Genomic DNA, 23,192 nt, shown 5'->3' on the forward strand with positions numbered 1-23,192 from the left:
CACCGCACCAGGGCAGGTGGAGAGAGGACAACTATTGTGAAATGAGTTGCAGCCCTTGATGTTTATTTAACTGTAGGTGGAAAGGTAGAGAAAACAGCCTTAGTTTCTATCAGTCTACGTCAGGACCTTCAGGGCGGTCTCCCTTGGTGGCCCTGTATATATGTCTGTACCTCTGTCTCTAAGCTAAACCTACAACACAACACCAGCAGAGAGAAACACTGATCTATTATCCTACTGCACATCTGTCAGCTGACACAACTCTATTATTACAAGGATGCAGGCAGAGGAGTACAACCACAGAGGTAAGCTTGGCTTCTTCTTTATATAGTGTAGAGTAAAGCTTATACCATGTATTTAGATTGTAGGTAGGTATTGTAGGTAGGTAGATGGTTGGTATTGTAGGTAGGTAGATGGTTGGTATTGTAGGTAGTTATTGTAGGTAGGTAGATGGTTGGTATTGTAGGTAGGTAGATGGTTGGTATTGTAGGTAGGTAGATGGTTGGTATTGTAGGTAGTTATTGTAGGTAGGTAGATGGTTGGTATTGTAGGTAGGTAGATGGTTGGTATTGTAGGTAGTTATTGTAGGTAGGTAGATGGTTGGTATTGTAGGTAGGTAGATGGTTGGTATTGTAGGTAGTTATTGTAGGTGGGTAGATGGTTGGTATTGTAGGTAGTTATTGTAGGGTGGGTAGATGGTTGGTATTGTAGGTAGTTATTGTAGGTAGGTAGATGGTTGGTATTGTAGGTAGTTATTGTAGGTGGGTAGATGGTTGGTATTGTAGGTAGTTATTGTAGGTGGGTAGATGGTTGGTATTGTAGGTAGTTATTGTAGGTAGGTAGATGGTTGGTATTGTAGGTAGTTATTGTAGGTGGGTAGATGGTTGGTATTGTAGGTAGTTATTGTAGGTAGGTAGATGGTTGGTATTGTAGGTAGTTATTGTAGGTGGGTAGATGGTTGGTATTGTAGCTAGGTAGATGGTTGGTATTGTAGGTAGTTATTGTAGCTAGGTAGATGGTTGGTATTGTAGGTAGTTATTGTAGCTAGGTAGATGGTTGGTATTGTAGGTAGTTATTGTAGCTAGGTAGATGGTTGGTATTGTAGGTAGTTATTGTAGGTAGGTAGATGGTTGGTATTGTAGGTAGTTATTGTAGGTGGGTAGATGGTTGGTATTGTAGGTAGTTATTGTAGGTAGGTAGATGGTTGGTATTGTAGGTAGTTATTGTAGGTAGGGAGATGGTTGGTATTGTAGGTAGTTATTGTAGGTAGGTAGATGGTTGTTATTGTAGGTAGTTATTGTAGGTAGGTAGATGGTTGGTATTGTAGGTAGTTATTGTAGGTAGGGAGATGGTTGGTATTGTAGGTAGTTATTGTAGGTAGGGAGATGGTTGGTATTGTAGGTAGTTATTGTAGGTAGGTAGATGGTTGGTATTGTAGGTAGGTAGATGGTTGGTATTGTAGGTAGTTATTGTAGGTAGGTAGATGGTTGGTATTGTAGGTAGGTAGATGGTTGGTATTGTAGGTAGTTATTGTAGGTAGGTAGATGGTTGGTATTGTAGGTAGGTAGATGTTTGGTATTGTAGGTAGTTATTGTAGGTGGGTAGATGGTTGGTATTGTAGGTAGTTATTGTAGGTGGGTAGATGGTTGGTATTGTAGGTAGTTATTGTAGGTAGGTAGATGGTTGGTATTGTAGGTAGTTATTGTAGGTGGGTAGATGGTTGGTATTGTAGGTAGTTATTGTAGGTGGGTAGATGGTTGGTATTGTAGGTAGTTATTGTAGGTAGGTAGATGGTTGGTATTGTAGGTAGTTATTGTAGGTGGGTAGATGGTTGGTATTGTAGGTAGTTATTGTAGGTAGGTAGATGGTTGGTATTGTAGGTAGTTATTGTAGGTGGGTAGATGGTTGGTATTGTAGCTAGGTAGATGGTTGGTATTGTAGGTAGTTATTGTAGCTAGGTAGATGGTTGGTATTGTAGGTAGTTATTGTAGGTGTTGTAATTGTTATTACTACCACAACTGCTACTAATATAGTGAGACAGGTGGGGTTTTATTTGCTTGTGGGTTAGAGAGCAGGTGTAGAGGGCGGCAGGTAGCCTAGCGGTGAAGAGCGTTGGGCCAGTAACTGAAAGGTCGCTGGATTGAATCCCCGAGCCGACTAGGTGAAATAATCTGTTGATGTGCCCTTGAGCAAGGTACTTAACCCAAATTGCTCCTGTAAATTGCTCTGGATAAGAGTGTCTGCTAAATGACTAAAATGTAAATGAGTGGTAGGGTGGATCACCAGTCTCTCAAAAGGGACTGAAAGAGGGAGACAGCACAGTTAAAGCACAACTTTGACAGAAAGAGGGCTGGTTTCCTAGATTAGTCCTAGACTATAACACACTTTCTATGGGGAATCACCATTGAGAATGATTTTAGTCCAGGAGCAGCCTAATCTTAATTAATCTGTACCAGAGAGTGTAACGGTAACCTGTCTGTTGTGTTTTATACCCTGAAAAAGGCATCATGCCAAAACACAGTGATTTAAATAATCCGAAATCTATTTCCATCGATCTCAAACAGTGGCTGAACATGGTTTGTGATTGACATCCTATGTAATATAATATGATATCTAATATCGTGTAATCTGACTGTTGTGTGTTATTCCTCGTCCAGGTAAGGAGATGGTGGATTACATCACTAGGTACCTGACCACCATCAGAGAGAGGAGGGTGACCCCGGGCCCTGAGGTGAAGCCTGGCTATATGAGAGAGCTGCTGCCAGACAGCGCCCCCACTGACCCGGAGGACTGGGACTGTATCTTCAGGGACATAGAGAAGGTCATCATGCCTGGGGTACGTTACGTTCACACATTACATGTCAAGGACCTCAATAGCCGAGTGACTATGAGACGTTACCAGGACCATTGTGGGTCAAACATTAATTGTTCACTGTATCACTGTAAGTTGTTATAAGGCTATTGGTGTGTGTGTGTGTGTGTGTGTGTGTGTGTGTGTGTGTGTGTGTGTGTGTGTGTGTGTGTGTGTGTGTGTGTGTGTGTGTGTGTGTGTGTGTGTGTGTGTGTGTGTGGATGTTGTGTGTGTGTGTGTGTGTGTGTGTGTGCATGTGTGTGTGTTGGTCAGGTGGTCCACTGGCAGAGCCCCCACATGCATGCGTACTACCCAGCCTTGACCTCCTGGCCCTCCATGTTAGGAGACATGCTGGCTGATGCCATTAACAACATCGGATTCACCTGGGTAATTATCTTATCACGTCAAACGTTATTTACACTTTGTGTGGAACTACACAAAATTAACTCACTTAATTATCCCCCTAAAGTTTTGGTTTAAAGACCTGAATATCATGTTTTTTAAAAGATATTTCCAGGGAGCACATTAACTGTGACATGAAGTTTGTGAGTTTGTTTCCCACATGAGCCGTGGGTTACTTTGGATACAAGCATCTGCTACAGAAAACTCCTGGAGGAAATCCTATAGTAGTGTGATATTATAATCTAATGATGAATTATTTATGATAGAATAACATGATGTTGTTGTGTCGTTTCCAGGCCTCCAGCCCGGCGTGTACAGAGCTGGAGATGAACGTGATGGACTGGTTGTGTAAAGCCCTGGGTCTTCCCTCCTTCTTCCTCCACCACCACCCAGACAGCACCGGGGGAGGCATACTGCAGGTAGGAAAGATACACCTGACCATACTCACCTTTACAATACTAACTAGACAGCACCGGAGGAGGCAGGTAGACATGTACTCTCACAGCACCACCTAGTGGTGAATGGGAATACCATCCTCTACGCTCCTCTCTGACGACGGTGAATTAGAGAACCCTGGTGTTTCAATTCACATTGTGACGTCACGAGAGGCTACACAGCTTTCAGCGGGATTGTGTAGTCCACGTTGCAGCTAGTGGCCAACCCAGCAAAAAGTCCTTCCGGGGTCTCTCACGTATTTCCACCGGTGCATATATCCAAAGGTGAGTATTTCCCAAAGGTAAGTATCTCCAAATCCTTATATTCCTCATGGAAGTGGACGTGCAGCACTCTTGTCCTCCAGAGAGCCCAGGTTGGAGACTGTGTCTCTTCCCTTCCCAAACCTTCAGCTCATCAGCTCCTCATTTGTTTCAGCTGCGTGGGAAGATTGGCCATAGAGGGGTGGAGTTCCCGACCATACCAGCAGATGGAGCCATAGCTGTCTGGGTTTGCAGCCACCTCAGGGGGATGTAACGTCCCTCCAGGACACAGCCTCTCGTGACATCACACATCCCCCTCCTCGGGACCGACGTCCTCGTCGGGGTAAAGGCAGCGAAGAAGGCATCACGCCGGGAGAGGGCGTCCGCATTGCCGTGGTGCTTGCCAGACTGCTCTCTCTTCAACTCCTCCAACTCTAGGACCAGGGACTCAGCCTCCTGTTGTCTCTCCTTGAGTTTCTTACTGAACGCATCAGCCTTGGTTTTAGCAGAGTTTAGCTTCTGTTGAGCAGCTTTCAGTTCCTTCTCTCTCTCTGCCTCCGCATTCTTCATCTTGTTCTCCAACACCTTGTACTTCTCCTCTGCCTTCTTCTGGACCTCCTTACTACTGCGCAGGGTCTCCTCACACTCCTCGATGGTCCTGCGCAGCCTCTCCAGCTCCTCCTGTTGCTTATGGAAGGAGCTCTGTTGGAGTTTAGCCTGGAGGATATCTAACTCTTCTGTCTTCATGTCTAACTGTTGCTTTAACAAACGATACCTCTCAGCGGTCCCCTTCAGACCAGACAGTTCTTTGTCCAGATTCTGTAGCTCCGTCTCTGTGTCGGTCTGGGCACCTGCCATCCCTATCCGAGCCCGGGCGGGAGTGAGTAATTCGGAGGATTGCACCGGAGCCTTCCCAGGATGAGTCTTGCCTCTCCGTTTCCGAGGTACTCGGGTTATCCTCTCCTGAGACTCTCTCCAGAGTGGGTAAAAGGCTGGGCAGTCTCGTCCAATTAGGACAGGGACGGGGAGGGAATCAACCACCCCCGCCGTCGTGTGTATGGTTCCCCGTGTGCTGGTCATTGTAAGTTCAGTAATGGGGTATTCTCTGGTGTCCCCATGGACACAGGAAACTGGGAGGACTTTCCCCGGGGTCAGACACGTTGGGCCCACCAAATCCTTACGCACCAGGGTGGCCCGGCTACCAGAATCCAGTAAGGCCTCCACATCATGGTGATTCACAGTTACCGGGCAGGTGGGGGGTCGATCTGGGCCGCCATCTACGACTCCCAAGAGCGAGGCAAAACGGTGTGTGGGTGCTGAGCTGGAGGACTCCGCAGTGGGCATAGGTTCCTCGGCTGGTTTCCCACACTGCCAGGGAGATATGTCCCATCTCCCCACACCGGTAACACTGTCGAGTTTCCCCCTCCTGGTGTACTCTTCTTGGACCCGCCTGGTTTCTGGCTCCCCCCTGGAGCCGGGATAAGTCCTGACGTGGCTGGGTTCGAGACCTTGGGGTCCCTTTGGACGGGTTCTTTTCATTTGTGGTGGGGCCGCACTCCTGGGGTCTTTTCGGGAAGCATTCAGCATCTCCGCTGTGGCCTGGTACTTTTCCACAGCTTCCACGGTCAGATCAGCCGTGGTCAAGGCCTGTTGACTGATGAACCGTTTTGCCTCATAAGGCAGGGCGCGTAGGTAACGATCCACCACAACGGCCTCCACCACCGCCGCTGCTGTATTCCTCTGCGGATCCAGCCATTTCCTTGCGATTCGGACAAGTTCATGCATCTGCGCCCGAGGAGGTTGGTCTGGTTGGAAGGTCCAGCTGTGAAAGCGCTGGGCCATACCAAACTTTGTGAGTCCATATCTGCTGAGGATCTCAGACTTCAGGGCATCATAGTCAGTAACCTGGTCAGGGCCCAGGTCCCGGACAGCATTCAGCGATTCCCGGTTAGAAAGGGGGCTAACAGACCAACCCACTGTTGCTTGGGCCAGGCTTCCCTAGTGGCCGTGGCCTCAAATGCATGCAGGTATGCCTCAATGTCATCGGTAGCTCCCATCTTAGATATAAAGTCACTTGCCTTTATTGGGCGGGTATTTTGGACCACCCTCTGTCTCTGCAACTGCAATTCCTCTGCCTTCAGAAGGTTGGCTTTCTTTTGCTCCTCCAAGAGAGCCACGTTTGCTTGCATCTGGGCTTGCTGGCCAGCAACAAGGGCTTTCAATATGTCCTCCATTTCAGTCGGCGGGGAGCCTACGGCCAACTTGGAAAACTGGGTGATCAAACCTTCGGTATCCTCCTCTGACATGCACTATTAACGCTTGAGCGTGCCCGTATTCTCCACCATCTGTGACGTCACGAGAGGCTACACAGCTTTCAGCGGGATTGTGTAGTCCACGTTGCAGCTAGTGGCCAACCCAGCAAAAAGTCCTTCCGGGGTCTCTCACGTATTTCCACCGGTGCATATATCCAAAGGTGAGTATTTCCCAAAGGTAAGTATCTCCAAATCCTTATATTCCTCATGGAAGTGGACGTGCAGCACTCTTGTCCTCCAGAGAGCCCAGGTTGGAGACTGTGTCTCTTCCCTTCCCAAACCTTCAGCTCATCAGCTCCTCATTTGTTTCAGCTGCGTGGGAAGATTGGCCATAGAGGGGTGGAGTTCCCGACCATACCAGCAGATGGAGCCATAGCTGTCTGGGTTTGCAGCCACCTCAGGGGGATGTAACGTCCCTCCAGGACACAGCCTCTCGTGACATCACAACATGAACACAACATATTAACATATTCATCTTTCTCTCTTTCTTCCTCCCTCTCTCCCCTCATCCCTCTCTCCCATCATCCCTCTCTCCTCTCATAGCACAGTAAATAATTTCAATTTACCTCAATGTAATGCCTTTCTCTCTCCCTCTCTGTCTCCCTCCCTCTCTCCTCCCTTCCCCTCCTCCCTCCCTCCTCTCTCCCCGCATCCCTCTCTCCTCCCTTTCTTCCCTCCCTCCCGCATCCCTCTCTCCTCCCTTCCTTCCCTCCCCTCTCTCCCCGCATCCCCCTCTCTCCCGCATCCCTCTCTCCTCCCTTCCTTCCTCCCCCCTCTCTCCCCGCATCCCTCTCTCCTCCCTTTCTTCCCTCCCTCCCTCCCCTCTCCCCGCATCCCTCTCTCCTCCCTTTCTTCCCTCCCTCCCCTCTCCCCGCATCCCTCTCTCCTCCCTTTCTTCCCTCCCTCCCTCCCCTCTCTCCCCGCATCCCTCTCTCCTCCCTTTCTTCCCTCCCTACCTCCCCTCTCCCCGCATCCCTCTCTCCCCGCATCCCTCTCTCCTCCCTTTCTTCCCTCCCTCCCTCCCCTCTCTCCCCGCATCCCTTTCTCCTCCCTTTCTTCCCTCCCTCCCTCCCCTCTCTCCCCGCATCCCTTTCTCCTCCCTTTCTTCCCTCCCTCCCTCCCCTCTCTCCCCGCATCCCTCTCTCCCCGTAACCCTCTTTCTTCCCTCCCTCCCTCCCCTCTCCCCGCATCCCTCTCTCCTGCATCCCTCTCTCCTCCCTTCCTTCCCTCCCCTCTCTCCCCGCATCCCTCTCTCCTCCCTTCCTTCCCTCCCTGCCTCCCCTCTCTCCCCGCATCCCTCTCTCCCCGCATCCCTCTCTCCTCTCAGAGCACAGTGAGTGAGAGTAGTCTGGTAGCTCTGCTGGCTGCCAGGAAGGCCAGGATCCAGCAGCTGAAGAGGACAGAGGCAGCAGACAGAGACCTGGACGACTCAGTGGTCAACTCCAGACTGGTGGCCTACGCATCAGACCAGGTCAAGATGGGATGGGTTAGGGACCCACACACACACACACACATATGCAACGTTTGCAAACATTTACTGTACGCATGCACCTGCACACGCACAAACAAACATTGAGTACTGCATAATGAGAGATTGACTCTCCGTCTGTCTGTCCGTCTGTCCGTCTGTCTGTCTGTCTGTCTGTCTGTCTGTCTGTCTGTCTGTCTGTCTGTCTGTCTGTCTGTCTGTCTGCCCACCTATATGTCTGTCCGTCCGTCCGTCCGTCCGTTTGTCCGTCCATCTGTCTGTCTACTCTCTGCCTCCATCAGGCTCACTCCTCAGTGGAGAAGGCAGGTCAGATCTCCCTGGTGAAGATCAGGTTCCTCCCTACAGATGACCACTTCTCCCTGAGAGGAGACACTCTGAAACAGGCCATCCAGGAGGACAGGAGGAGAGGACTAGTACCTGTCATGGTAGGTCATGGTAGGGTATATTAGGGGGTGGTAGGTCATGGTAGGGTATATTAGGGGGTGGTAGGTCATGGTAGGGTATATTAGGGAATGGTAGGTAATTGTAGGGTATATTAGGGGATGGTAGGTCATGGAAGGGTATATTAGGGAGTGGTAGGTCATGGTAGGGTATATTAGGGTATGGTAGGTCATGGTAGGGTATATTAGGGAGTGGTAGGTCATGGTAGAGTATATTAGTGTATGGTAGGTCATGGTAGAGTATATTAGGGGGTGGTAGGTCATGGTAGGGTATATTAGGGGGTGGTAGGTCATGATAGGGTATATTAGGGGATGCTAGGTCATGGTAGGGTATATTAGGGTATGGTAGGTCATGGTAGGAGTATATTAGGGAGTGGTAGGTCATTGTAGGGTATATTAGGGGGTGGTAGGTCATGGTAGGGTACACCAGGAGATAGTAGGTCATGGTATGGGTATATTAGAGGGTGGCAGGTCATGGAAGAGTGTATTAGGGGATGGTAGGTCATGGTAGGGTACATTACGGAGTGGTAGGTCATTGTAGGGTATATTAGGGGATGTTAGGTCATGGTAGGGTATATTAGAGGGTGGTAGATCATGGTAGGGTATATTAGGGGGTGGTAGGTCATGATAGGGTATATAATGGGGTGGTAGGTTATGGTAGGGTATATTAGGGGGTGGTAGGTCATGGTAGGGTATATTAGGGTATGGTAGGTCATGGTAGGGTATATTAGGGGGTTGTAGGTCATGGTAGAGAATATTAGGGTATGGTAGGTCATGGTAGAGTATATTAGGGGATGGTAGGTCATGGTAGGGTACATTACGGAGTGGTAGGTCATGGTAGAGTGTATTAGAGTGTGGTAGGTCATGGTAGGGTATATTAGGGGATGGTAGGTTATGGTAGGGTATATTAGGAGACAGTAGGTCATGGTAGGGTTTAGAAGGGGGTGGTAGGTCATGGTAGGGTATATTAGGGGGTGGTAGGTTATGGTAGGGTATATTAGGAGACAGTAGGTCATGGTAGGGTTTAGAAGGGGGTGGTAGGTCATGGTAGGGTACATTACAGGGTGGTAGGTTATGGTAGGGTATATTAGGAGATATTAGGTCAATGTTAGGGTATATAAGGGGTTGGTAGGTCATTGTAGAGTATATAAGGGGGTGGTAGGTCATGGTAGGGTATATTTGGGGGTGGTAGGTCATGGTAGGGTTAATTAGGGGGTGGTAGGTCATTCATGGTAGGAGACACTCTGAGACAGGAGGACAGGAGGAGAGGAGGACAGGAAGACAGGAGGACAGGAGGACAGGAGGACAGGAGGACAGGAGGAGAGGACTGGTGGCTGTAAGGGTAGGGGACGCGACATTAGAATGCTGTAATACTGAGATATTGTAAGGTTTTACTGACAGTAGAGCTCATAGGTTGTTTTAGCCTCCTAATTTGAATGACCTCTGAACGTGAACAGTTGTAACCAAGATTGTAACCAAGTGCTGTAACCAAGGCTGTAACCAAACAAATGATCATGTTTGTTTGGTTGGTTGTTTCAGCTGTTTGCCACTCTGGGGACCACGGGGGTGTGTGCCTTTGACAACCTGTCAGAGCTGGGACCAGTGTGTACGTCTGCATCTCTAACCTCTCATTATTATACACACCTGTATGACACACAACATGCATGACACATAACATGTATGACATATAACATGTATGACATATTACCTATGTATGACCTTGGAGAATCTCAGGGTCCTGGGTCCATATTCATAAAGTGTCTCAGAGTAAAGAGCACTGGTCTAGGATCAGTTTGACCTTTTAGATCATAATGAATAATATTTAATGAACAGGGGGGACCTGATCCGAGATCAGCACTCCTACTCTGAGACGTTACTCCCGCAAGGCTACTTTATACTTAGTCTGAGACGCTGTATGAATACAGATAAGGGTCGCAGGTTCAAGTTCCACTCGGACTCCCACCGCCCCCAGATTCTCTGCAAAACTTGTTTGTATTCCTCCCCCTGCCTGGCCTAGGTGCAGAGGAAGGTCTGTGGCTGCATGTGGACGCGGCGTACGCTGGCTCAGCGTTCTTCTGCCCTGAGCTGAGAGGTCCTCTGGAGGGCATAGAGTACGCTGACTCCTTCGTGTTCAACCCCTCCAAATGGATGATGGTCCACTTCGACTGCACCGCCTTCTGGTGAGAGAGAGGGGAGGGAGGGATGGAGGGAGGGAGGGAGTGAGGGAGGGAGGGAGGGAGGGAGAGAGAGAGAGAGGGAGGGAGGGAGGGAGGGAGGGAGGGAGGGAGGGAGGGAGGGAGGGAGGGAGGGAGGGAGGGAGGGAGGGAGGGAGGGATATTTAAAATAATTTCTTAATTAATAAACATTATTTCAAAGACCGCCGAAAATCCGGTGTTTCTATGTCCAACGGTTTTGTTATATTGGGATGCAAACTCAAAATGTAATACATTTCAACTCTATATCTGGCATGGTACAGGTGTCTTCTTTTTTTAAGCCCATAAACATGTGTGTGTGAGGTGTATACTTTTGTTCCAAAGACTACCAAGAATCACTCTGTGTGACCCTGATTTAGCCCACTGCAGTAAAAGGTTTTAAAAAGAGAGAGGGGGGTAGAGAGGAGATATGACCACCCTTAAGGGCTTTCCAGACACGAAGCGGCGGTGGAGTTGCGCATTCATTTTCAATGGAGCTATCCAGGCAGAGCGATCAGCGGTGCTCGTGCACGTGAAAGCCACTCAGCCGAGGCAGAAAAAATTGGGAATCTGCCCTATTTTGGCGAACTCCGCTCAGCCCCATCGCATCCTGTCTGGAAAGCCCTTCAGGCTTAATGTACAGTGTTACTGAGCTGGGGACAGAGAGAGATAGTAACGTGTTGTTTTTCTACGGCGGTCCCAACAGGGTGAAAGACGAGCTGGGGACAGAGAGAGATAGTAACGTGTTGTTTTAATACGGCGGTCCTAACAGGGTGAAGGACGAGCTGGGGACAGAGAGAGATAGTAACGTGTTGTTTTTCTACGGCGGTCCCAACAGGGTGAAGGACGAGCTGGGGACAGAGAGAGATAGTAACGTGTTGTTTTTCTACGGCGGTCCCAACAGGGTGAAGGACGAGCTGGGGACAGAGAGAGATAGTAACGTGTTGTTTTTCTACGGCGGTCCCATCAGGGTGAAGGACGAGCTGGGGACAGAGAGAGATAGTAACGTGTTGTTTTTCTACGGCGGTCCCAACAGGGTGAAGGACGAGCTGGGGACAGAGAGAGATAGTAACGTGTTGTTTTTCTACGGCGGTCCTAACAGGGTGAAGGACGAGCTGGGGACAGAGAGAGATAGTAACGTGTTGTTTTAATACGGCGGTCCCAACAGGGTGAAGGACGAGCTGGGGACAGAGAGAGATAGTAACGTGTTGTTTTTCTACGGCGGTCCTAACAGGGTGAAGGACGAGCTGGGGACAGAGAGAGATAGTAACGTGTTGTTTTTCTACGGCGGTCCCAACAGGGTGAAGGGACGAGCTGGGGACAGAGAGAGATAGTAACGTGTTGTTTTTCTACGGCGGTCCCAACAGGGTGAAGGACGAGCTGGGGACAGAGAGAGATAGTAACGTGTTGTTTTTCTACGGCGGTCCTAACAGGGTGAAGGACGAGCTGGGGACAGAGAGAGATAGTAACGTGTTGTTTTAATACGGCGGTCCCAACAGGGTGAAGGACGGGCTGGGGACAGAGAGAGATAGTAACGTGTTGTTTTTCTACGGCGGTCCCAACAGGGTGAAGGACGAGCTGGGGACAGAGAGAGATAGTAACGTGTTGTTTTTCTACGGCGGTCCTAACAGGGTGAAGGACGAGCTGGGGACAGAGAGAGATAGTAACGTGTTGTTTTTCTACGGCGGTCCTAACAGGGTGAAGGACGAGCTGGGGACAGAGAGAGATAGTAACGTGTTGTTTTTCTACGGCGGTCCTAACAGGGTGAAGGACGAGCTGGGGACAGAGAGAGATAGTAACGTGTTGTTTTAATACGGCGGTCCCAACAGGGTGAAGGACGGGCTGGGGACAGAGAGAGATAGTAACGTGTTGTTTTTCTACGGCGGTCCTAACAGGGTGAAGGACGAGCTGGGGACAGAGAGAGATAGTAACGTGTTGTTTTTCTACGGCAGTCCCAACAGGGTGAAGGACGAGCTGGGGACAGAGAGAGATAGTAACGTGTTGTTTTCTCTACGGCGGTCCTAACAGGGTGAAGGACGAGCTGGGGACAGAGAGAGATAGTAACGTGTTGTTTTAATACGGCGGTCCCAACAGGGTGAAGGACGAGCTGGGGACAGAGAGAGATAGTAACGTGTTGTTTTTCTATGGCGGTCCTAACAGGGTGAAGGACGAGCTGGGGACAGAGAGAGATAGTAACGTGTTGTTTTTCTACGGCGGTCCCAACAGGGTGAAGGACGAGCTGGGGACAGAGAGAGATAGTAACGTGTTGTTTTTCTACGGCGGTCCCAACAGGGTGAAGGACGAGCTGGGGACAGAGAGAGATAGTAACGTGTTGTTTTTCTACGGCGGTCCTAACAGGGTGAAGGACGAGCTGGGGACAGAGAGAGATAGTAACGTGTTGTTTTAATACGGCGGTCCCAACAGGGTGAAGGACGGGCTGGGGACAGAGAGAGATAGTAACGTGTTGTTTTTCTACGGCGGTCCCAACAGGGTGAAGGACGAGCTGGGGACAGAGAGAGATAGTAACGTGTTGTTTTTCTACGGCGGTCCTAACAGGGTGAAGGGACGAGCTGGGGACAGAGAGAGATAGTAACGTGTTGTTTTTCTACGGCGGTCCCAACAGGGTGAAGGACGAGCTGGGGACAGAGAGAGATAGTAACGTGTTGTTTTTCTACGGCGGTCCTAACAGGGTGAAGGACGAGCTGGGGACAGAGAGAGATAGTAACGTGTTGTTTTAATACGGCGGTCCCAACAGGGTGAAGGACGGGCTGGGGACAGAGAGAGATAGTAACGTGTTGTTTTTCTACGGCGGTCCCAACAGGGTGAAGGACGAGCTGGGGACAGAGAGAGATAGTAACGTGTTGTTTTTCTACGGCGGTCCTAACAGGGTGAAGGACGAGCTGGGGACAGAGAGAGATAGTAACGTGTTGTTTTTCTACGGCGGTCCCAACAGGGTGAAGGACGAGCTGGGGACAGAGAGAGATAGTAACGTGTTGTTTTTCTACGGCGGTCCTAACAGGGTGAAGGACGAGCTGGGGACAGAGAGAGATAGTAACGTGTTGTTTTTCTACGGCGGTCCTAACAGGGTGAAGGACGAGCTGGGGACAGAGAGAGATAGTAACGTGTTGTTTTTCTACGGCGGTCCTAACAGGGTGAAGGACGAGCTGGGGACAGAGAGAGATAGTAACGTGTTGTTTTTCTACGGCGGTCCCAACAGGGTGAAGGACGAGCTGGGGACAGAGAGAGATAGTAACGTGTTGTTTTTCTACGGCGGTCCTAACAGGGTGAAGGACGAGCTGGGGACAGAGAGAGATAGTAACGTGTTGTTTTTCTACGGCGGTCCCAACAGGGTGAAGGACGAGCTGGGGACAGAGAGAGATAGTAACGTGTTGTTTTTCTACGGCGGTCCTAACAGGGTGAAGGACGAGCTGGGGACAGAGAGAGATAGTAACGTGTTGTTTTTCTACGGCGGTCCCAACAGGGTGAAGGACGAGCTGGGGACAGAGAGAGATAGTAACGTGTTGTTTTAATATGGCGGTCCTAACAGGGTGAAGGACGAGCTGGGGACAGAGAGAGATAGTAACGTGTTGTTTTTCTACGGCGGTCCCAACAGGGTGAAGGACGAGCTGGGGACAGAGAGAGATAGTAACGTGTTGTTTTTCTACGGCGGTCCCAACAGGGTGAAGGACGAGCTGGGGACAGAGAGAGATAGTAACGTGTTGTTTTTCTACGGCGGTCCCAACAGGGTGAAGGACGAGCTGGGGACAGAGAGAGATAGTAACGTGTTGTTTTTCTACGGCGGTCCTAACAGGGTGAAGGACGAGCTGGGGACAGAGAGAGATAGTAACGTGTTGTTTTTCTACGGCGGTCCCAACAGGGTGAAGGACGAGCTGGGGACAGAGAGAGATAGTAACGTGTTGTTTTTCTACGGCGGTCCTAACAGGGTGAAGGACAAGTACAAGCTCCAGCAGACTTTCAGTGTCGATCCCGTCTACCTCAGACACGAAAACTCAGACGAAGCCACCGATTTCATGGTACAAACTACCTACATTTGACATTTTAGTCATTTAGAAGACGCTCTTATAATAATATGCCATTTAGCAGACGCTTTTATCCAAAGCGACTTACAGTCATGTGTGCATACATTTTTACGTATGGGTGGTCCCGGGGATCGAACCCACTACCCTGGCGTTACAAGCGCCATGCTCTACCAATTGAGCCACAGAGGACCACTTATCCAGAGTGCATACATTTTCGTACTTTCTTCATGCTGGTTTCCCTTGGGAATCGAACCCACAACCCTGGCGTTGCAAGCTCTATCATCTATACCTACCTACCAACTTGCAGACTTTATTTTTGAACAGTTACTTCACGGTCCACACTACATACTGTTTTTCTACTCCTGTGACAAACTCATCAACATTGTTGGTCCAAGTTCTGCCTTTAAACACAGATCTGGGACCAGCTTTACCCAAGTCCTAGCATTAGCCACTGCCGGGAAAGCATGCAAATCTTGAAATGGATCTTGATTTTGAAACTGATCTTGATCTTAATATTACTATAGATCTTAATCTTAATCTTGATCCTGATCCACTGTGTCTGTCAGCATTGGCAGATCCCCCTGAGTCGACGGTTCCGCTCTCTAAAGCTGTGGTTCGTGATGCGCTCCTTCGGACTGAAGAACCTTCAGGGACACATCAGACACGTATGTAACCTGTCTGTCTGTCTGTCTGTCTGTCGAATGAATAAATAACTGAATTAATGAGATTTTATTTTTGTGTCAAATCGCCAGTTGGCAACCCATCCCTTATGGGATGGATTGCCTGTCTGCCTGTCTGTCTGTCTGTCTGTCTTTCTGTCTGTCTGTCTGTGAGATGCTGCATTCCAGTGACTGACCCCTACACTGTAATGTGAGATGCTGCATTCCAGTGACTGACCCCTACTCTGTAATGTGAGATGCTGCATTACAGTGACTGACCCCTACTCTGTAATGTGAGATGCTGCATTCCAGTGACTGACCCCTACTCTGTAATGTGAGATGTTGCATTCCAGTGACTGACCCCTACTCTGTAATGTGAGATGCTGCATTACAGTGACTGACCCCTACTCTGTAATGTGAGATGCTGCATTCCAGTGACTGACCCCTACTCTGTAATGTGAGATGCTGCATTCCAGTGACTGACCCCTGCTCTGTAATGTGAGATGCTGCATTCCAGTGACTGACCCCTGCTCTGTAATGTGAGATGCTGCATTCCAGTGACTGACCCCTGCTCTGTAATGTGAGATGCAGCATTACAGTGACTGACCCCTGCTCTGTAATGTGAGATGCTGCATTCCAGTGACTGACCCCTGCTCTGTAATGTGAGATGCTGCATTCCAGTGACTGACCCCTGCTCTGTAATGTGAGATGCTGCATTCCAGTGACTGACCCCTGCTCTGTGTTTTCAGGGTGTAGAGATGGCTAAGCTCCTGGAGTCCCTGGTTAGATGTGACCCTAACTTTGACCTGCCTGCTGAGAGACACCTTGGCTTGGTGGTGTTCTGTCTCAAGGTATGTGGCCTATAGTTGTATTGTAAAGTTTTATTGTGTTGTATTGTATTGTATTGTATTGTGTTGTATTGTTTTGTAAAGTTGTATTGTATTGTATTGTGTTGTGTTGTATTGTATTGTAAAGTTGTATTGTATTGTATTGTATTGTAAAGTTGTGTTGTGTTGCATTGTATTTTATTGTGTTCTTTTGTGTTGTGTTGTATTGTAAAGTTGTGTTGTGTTGTATTGTGTTGTGTTGTATTGTAAAGTTGTGTTGTATTGTGTTGTGTTGTATTGTGTTGTGTTATATTGTGTTATTTTGTGTTGTGTTGTATTGTAAAGTTGTGTTGTATTGTGTTGTGTTGTATTGTGTTATTTTGTGTTGTGTTGTATTGTAAAGTTGTGTTGTGTTGTATTGTGTTGTATTGTAAAGTTGTGTTGTATTGTGTTGTATTATGTTGTGTTGTAAAGTTGTGTTGTATTGTGTTGTATTGTAAAGTTGTGTTGTATTGTGTTGTATTATGTTGTGTTGTAAAGTTGTGTTGTATTGTGTTGTATTGTAAAGTTGTGTTGTATTGTGTTGTATTATGTTGTGTTGTAAAGTTGTGTTGTATTGTGTTGTATTGTAAAGTTGTGTTGTATTGTGTTGTATTATGTTGTGTTGTAAAGTTGTGTTGTATTGTGTTGTATTGTAAAGTTGTGTTGTATTGTGTTGTATTATGTTGTGTTGTAAAGTTGTGTTGTATTGTGTTGTATTGTATTGTGTTGTGTCATATACTGTACATCTCCCATTGAGGAACATGTGAACAGGATTCACCATCCCACACAGAAAACAGTATAGAGATAGGTTTCTACAACATCCACATACAGTGAGGGAAGAAAGTATTTGATCCCCTGCTGATTTTGTACGTTTGCCCACTGACAAAGACATGATCAGTCTATAATTTTAATGGTAGGTTTATTTGAACAGTGAGAGACAGAATAACAACAACAAAATCCAGAAAAATGCATGTCAAAAATGTTATGAATTGATTTGCATTTTAATGAGGGAAATAAGTATTTGACCCCTCTGCAAAACATGATTTAGTATTTGGTGGCAAAACCCTTGTTGGCAATCACAGAGGTCAGACGTTTCTTGTAGTTGGCCACCAGGTTTGCACACATCTCAGGAGGGATTTTGTTCCACTCCTCTTTGCAGATCTTCTCCAAGTCAGTAAGGTTTCGAGGCTGACATTAACCTTCAGCTCCCTCCACAGATTTTCTATGGGATTAAGGTCTGGAGACTGGCTAGGCCACTCCAGGACCTTAATGTGCTTCTTCTTGAGCCACTCCTTTGTTGCCTTGGCCGTGTGTTTTGGGTCATTGTCATGCTGGAATACCCATCCACGACCCATTTTCAATGCCCTGGCTGAGGGAAGGAGGTTCTCACCCAAGATTTGACGGTACATGGCGCCGTCCATCGTCCCTTTGATGCGGTGAAGTTATCCTGTCCCCTTAGCAGAAAAACACCCCCAAAGCATAATGTTTCCACCTCCATGTTTGACGGTGGGGATGGTGTTCTTGGGGTCATAGGCAGCATTCCTCCTCCTCCAAACACGGCGAGTTGAGTTGATGCCAAAGAGCTCGATTTTGGTCTCATCTGACCACAACACTTTCACCCAGTTCTCCTCTGAATCATTCAGATGTTCATTGGCAAACTTCAGATGGGCCTGTATATGTGCTTTCTTGAGCAGGGGGACCTTCCGGGCGCTGCAGGATTTCAGTCCTTCACGGCGTAGTGTGTTACCAATTGTTTTCTTGGTGACTATGGTCCCAGCTGCCTTGAGATCATTGACAAGATCCTCCCGTGTAGTTCTGGGCTGATTCATCACTGTTCTCTTGATCATTGCAACTCCACAAGGTGAGATCTTGCATGGAGCCCCAGGCTGAGGGAGATTGACAGTTCTTTTGTGTTTCTTCCATTTGCGAATAATCGCACCAACTGTTGTCATCTTCTCACCAAGCTGCTTGGCGATGGTCTTGTAGCCCATTCCAGCCTTGTGTAGGTCTACAATCTTGTCCCTGACATCCTTGGAGAGCTCTTTGGTCTTGGCCATGGTGGAGAGTTGGGAATCTGATTGATTGATTGCTTCTGTGGACAGGTGTCTTTTATACAGGTAACAAACTGAGATTAGGAGCACTCTCTTTAAGAGTGTGCTCCTAATCTCAGCTCATTACCTGTATAAAAGACACCTGGGAGCCAGAAATCTTTCTGATTGAGAGGGGGTCAAATACTTATTTCCCTCATTAAAATGCAAATCGATTTATAACATTTTTGACATGCGTTTTTCTGGATTTTGTTGTTGTTATTCTGTCTCTCACTGTTCGAATAAACCTACCATTAAAATTATATACTGATCATTTCTTTGTCAGTGGGCAAACGTACAAAATCAGCAGGGGATCAAATACTTTCTTCCCTCACTGTAGCTGGTTCTTATGTCATGGTTACCTGTCAACATACTGTATAGGTCAGACGCCAGTCTATTGCTCTGAGCTGGGTAATGATTGACAGGTTCTTCTTGTTCATGGCAATATACAGTTTAGAGATCAACCACTATCACAGCCAGGAGTTCGAAGGTCAAAGGTCAGCCATTGTCTGTGTGAGCCTGTGAGGTAACAGGTATGTGTGTGACTCCTTCACGTGGAAAACCCAACTCTAAGGCTGGGATTCAATCTGATCACGCTCTTTCGACAATGCTCCATTTAAAGGTAATTTCCGATTGAGCCTACATATGCAGCGTTTACCGTGAATGAGGTCTCCGCTAATGCGGGAACATTGCCTTTAAAAGCAGCATTGTCTCCAACCTGATTGGATTGAATCCCGGCCTAAGTATTGAACCCAACTCTAACCTGAATGGATTGAATCCTGGCCAAAGAATTGAATCCAACTCTAACCTGATTGGATTGAATCCCGGCCTAAGTATTGAACCCAACTCCAACCTGGTTGGTTTGAATCCCGGCCTAAGTATTGAACACAACTCCAACATGATTGGATTGAATCCCGGCCTATGTATTGAACACAACTCCAACATGATTGGATTGAATCCCGGCCTATGTATTGAACCCAACTCCAACCTGATTGGATTGAATCCCAGCCTAAGTATTGAGTCCAACTCCAACCTGTCTAGATTGAATCCCGGCCTAAGTATTGAACCCAACACTAAACATTCAACAGAAGTTAAGGGTGTATTCAAAACTCACCTTTTATTGACTTCTACAGAGTAAATCCATAGCAGAAAAACTTTGAGTCCTGTTACCTTCCTCAGGCTACATTCAGGGAACCATTTTATTTTTTCCTTCCTTACACACTAAGTCTCAGGGTCTCTTGTCATTGTCGAAATGTCGAGAGCTTGTTGAGAGGTTCTCGAGAGACAATAGTGTTGTGTAAACTTGTGAAATTCTCACGTCTCGAGCGCTACCTCTGTAGGTCGCACATGACACTCACCCGACAGTTCCACCCGTCCAAGCAGGACGGTGTAAACAGAATTGTCTCGTTCAGCCCGACACTCCTACAGTATAAATGGTAATCGCAGAGCAATGTTTTTAAATGTATAGACATTTTCCTAATATTTGAGACTTGTTTTATTGAGTTTTTAACTGAAATTGCAGTAACAGCCTGTTACATTCTGAAATTGTCGGAGTAGCTAACAGCTACATTGAGGCACGTAGAACTATGGAAGCCCAAACCCCCGTCATCAAACATGTAAAATGGTTTGAGATAGTAGATCATACAAATAGGATATGTTTTTTCATTTGTAACAATGTGTGGAGATTTCAGAGGTTGCTCCACAGGTCCCAGAGTGTTGGGGGGGAATTGTTTTCCTGGGGCCCAGAGTTTTTCCTGATCTGGTAGGCTAACCTAACCAACTCAGGACCTTAGTTGTAGCGTATGACATAGCAATAAATCAGCTGTAAATACATTTTAAAAAACGGTTTTGGGAGCAGATTATTTTTCTAATCAGGTCCAGTGATGTAGTGGTAAAGAAAATGGGTGGGTAAACTGATCGCCGGTCTGCTATCTGATCAATGTAAACTGATCGCCGGTCAGCTATCTGATCAATGTAAACTGATCGCCGGTCAGCTATCTGATCAATGTAAACTGATCGCCGGTCAGCTATCTGATCAATGTAAACTGATCGCCTGTCAGCTATCTGATCAATGTAAACTGATCGCCGGTCAGCTATCTGATCAATGTAAACTGATCGCCGGTCAGCTATCTGATCAATGTAAACTGATCGCCGGTCAGCTATCTGATCAATGTAAACTGATCGCCGGTCAGCTATCTGATCAATGTACACTGATCGCCGGTCAGCTATCTGATCAATGTAAACTGATCGCCCGGTCAGCTATCTGATCAATGTAAACTGATCGCCGGTCAGCTATCTGATCAATGTAAACTGATCGCCGGTCAGCTATCTGATCAATGTAAACTGATCGCCGGTCAGCTATCTGATCAATGTAAACTGATCGCCGGTCAGCTATCTGATCAATGTAAACTGATCGCCGGTCAGCTATCTGATCAATGTAAACTGATCGCCGGTCAGCTATCTGATCAATGTAAACTGATCGCCAGTCTGCTATCTGATCAATGTAAACTGATCGCCGGTCAGCCATCTGATCAATGTAAACTGATCGCCGGTCAGCCATCTGATCAATGTAAACTGATCGCCGGTCAGCTATCTGATCAATGTAAACTGATCGCCGGTCAGCTATCTGATCAATGTAAACTGATCGCCGGTCAGCTATCTGATCAATGTAAACTGATCGCCGGTCAGCTATCTGATCAATGTAAACTGATCGCCGGTCAGCTATCTGATCAATGTAAACTGATCGCCGGTCTGCTATCTGATCAATGTAAACTGATCGCCGGTCAGCCATCTGATCAATGTAAACTGATCGCCGGTCAGCCATCTGATCAATGTAAACTGATCGCCGGTCAGCTATCTGATCAATGTAAACTGATCGCCGGTCAGCTATCTGATCAATGTAAACTGATCGCCGGTCAGCTATCTGATCAATGTAAACTGATCGCCGGTCACAGTGAAAAAACGTAATGCTCCTTATACTTTTAATGCATTTTTCCGCAAAAGGTGGGTAAACTGTTGGGCAACTAAGGTAGACTGCATTTACTTGTGTGTTGTACCCTCCACTACACCACTGGTCAGGTCATATGTTGTTTTACCTTTAAACATTAAAACCCTGTCAAACTGCAGTACTTGTTCATATGGATTCTATTTGAAAACTAAACTAACAGGGGTGGTCCTTTACGCAGAAAAAGAGACAGCAACTGCGATTGGACAATAGAACTAACAGGGCGGAGCTTGCTGTATGCAGGGTTGCATCGTTAGGCCTTTGCATCTGTAATTAAAGGTATACTCATACAGTATGTCATCACTATTATGTTGATTGATTAATTCCAGTCAATCATGTTGGATTAAAAAGGCCTAGGTAGCCTAGCAACATGAAGTCTGAATATAAACCAAATTTGATTACATTCACATTTTCTCAGAACACGAATAAATGGGCCTATTTTATGTTATACATACAGAGCTTATTTACATATTATGTCAATTTAAATATTGTCGCACTGCCTCTCCTTAAACTTCCGTCTATGAGAAAAGGGCCAAACACAGGTGTCCCTCAACTGTCAAATCTATCTCTCTCTGCCTTCCCCCTCTCTCTCTGTCCCCCCCTCTCTCTCTGTCTCACCCCCCCCCTCTCTCTCTGTCCCCCCCCTTTCTCTGTCTCCCCCCTCCCCCCTCTCTCTCTGCCCCCCCTCTCTCTCTGTCCCCCCTCTCTCTGTCTCACCCCCCCTCCCCCCTCTCTCTCTGTCCCCCCCTCCCCTCTCTCTCTGTTTCAGAAAGGGAATGCCCTGACTCAGGAGTTGCTACAGCGACTGACGCGGTCCGGCACCATGTACCTTGTCCCCGCCGACATCGACAGGAAACGCATAATCCGCTTCACCGTGACGTCACAGCTGACCACCTCAGATGACATCATCAGGGACTGGAATATCATTCGCAAAATGGCCGCCGACCTTCTGTCCGAGGAGGCCGAGAAACAGGCGGTCAGTAAAATGGAGGAGCAGCAGTCTCCAGTCAGAAGAACTGTTAAGAAGCTGTCAGAGACACACAGTGACTCAGGGTATCACACAACGGCAGCAGCGGAGGGCTTGGCTGCCTCTCTCATGACTAGGGAACCAAACAAGATTGAAAAGGCCATCAGTGACACAGAAGATGAGCCACTGAAAACACCCAAAGAGCTAGAGGTCGGCCAGACACAGACCAGCCCCAGGACAGGACCCAGAGAGCTAGAGGCCGGCCAGACACAGACCAGCCCCAGGACAGGACCCAGAGAGCTAGAGGTCGGCCAGACACAGACCAGCCCCAGGACAGGACCCAGAGAGCTAGAGGCCGGCCAGACACAGACCAGCCCCAGGACAGGACCCAGAGAGCTAGAGGTCGGCCAGACACAGACCAGCCCCAGGACAGGACCCAGAGAGCTAGAGGCCGGCCAGACACAGACCAGCCCCAGGACTGGACCCAGAGAGCTAGAGGCCGGACAGACACAGACCAGCCCCAGGACAGGACCCAGAGAGCTAGGGACCGGACAGTTCCAGACCAGACAGGACCCAGAGACAGGACCCAGAGACGGCCCTGAGGAGATCCCCTGTCCTCCTGCCTTCAGAGTTCAGAGGGTCCAACCACAGTTCTGGATGGATAAAGCAATGGTCGGGTCTGAGAACAGGCCGAGGAGGACAGTACGCTCTCTGAGCTGCAGCAGTGAGCCCTTACCTGGCCCCATTGGGCCCCTGTTTGGCCATAACACTGACCCCCTCGCTAAGCCTCTCTCTAGCTCTATCACTGACTCCCAGCCTGGACAGAAAGACCCAGACCTCATCCACCCCCTAAAGGACACCCAGCTCAGGCCTCTCTCCTCCAGCCCCAGCACCTCAGGCCTCTTTCAGATCCCAGAGAGGCCTTCTCCAACCAGTTCGAACCAGCGGGTCCTGAGGAAGCTCACCAAGTTCTACAGCTTGCCCAGTTTCTGCCACCTGTGGGTGCAGAGTGGGCGCTACCAGGTGTGCTGCCCTGTCAGGGGACTTCAGATTGCCCCAAAGCCCTGGTCCTCCTCTGGGTGTAGGAGACTCAGCTGTTGGCCTTGTTCCTCTGTGACTAAAGCAGCTGCCACTAACTTTCCTGCTCTACTGTAGCCAAGGGCTAGCTCCTGGGTCGTATTCATTAGG

At 48.2% G+C, this 23,192-nt stretch overlaps 1 protein-coding gene across 1 annotated transcript; it reads left to right on the forward strand.

Annotated features, from left to right (window-relative positions):
- The first annotated feature begins 274 nt into the window (after positions 1-274).
- hdc (histidine decarboxylase) lies at positions 275-23,159 on the forward strand. Its single transcript, XM_045205848.1, has 12 exons — positions 275-302; positions 2,643-2,833; positions 3,122-3,235; positions 3,547-3,669; positions 7,585-7,728; positions 8,028-8,171; positions 9,726-9,792; positions 10,204-10,366; positions 14,322-14,412; positions 14,985-15,083; positions 15,827-15,928; positions 21,807-23,159. Exons 1-12 carry the CDS (start codon positions 275-277, stop codon positions 23,157-23,159), a joined length of 2,619 nt encoding a protein of 872 aa, XP_045061783.1.
- Positions 23,160-23,192: the final 33 nt, after the last annotated feature.

Source organism: Coregonus clupeaformis, chromosome 20, assembly GCF_020615455.1.
Source record: "Coregonus clupeaformis isolate EN_2021a chromosome 20, ASM2061545v1, whole genome shotgun sequence".
Taxonomy (NCBI): domain Eukaryota; kingdom Metazoa; phylum Chordata; class Actinopteri; order Salmoniformes; family Salmonidae; genus Coregonus; species Coregonus clupeaformis.

Excerpts from the sequence above, each read along its gene's own strand:
- hdc (XM_045205848.1), top strand. The coding sequence starts at position 275 with ATGCAGGCAGAGGAGTACAACCACAGAG. Across the intron at positions 3,236-3,546 it reads ACAACATCGGATTCACCTGG|GCCTCCAGCCCGGCGTGTAC; the intron begins GTAATTATCTTA and ends TGTCGTTTCCAG. Across the intron at positions 9,793-10,203 it reads GTCAGAGCTGGGACCAGTGT|GTGCAGAGGAAGGTCTGTGG; the intron begins GTACGTCTGCAT and ends TGCCTGGCCTAG.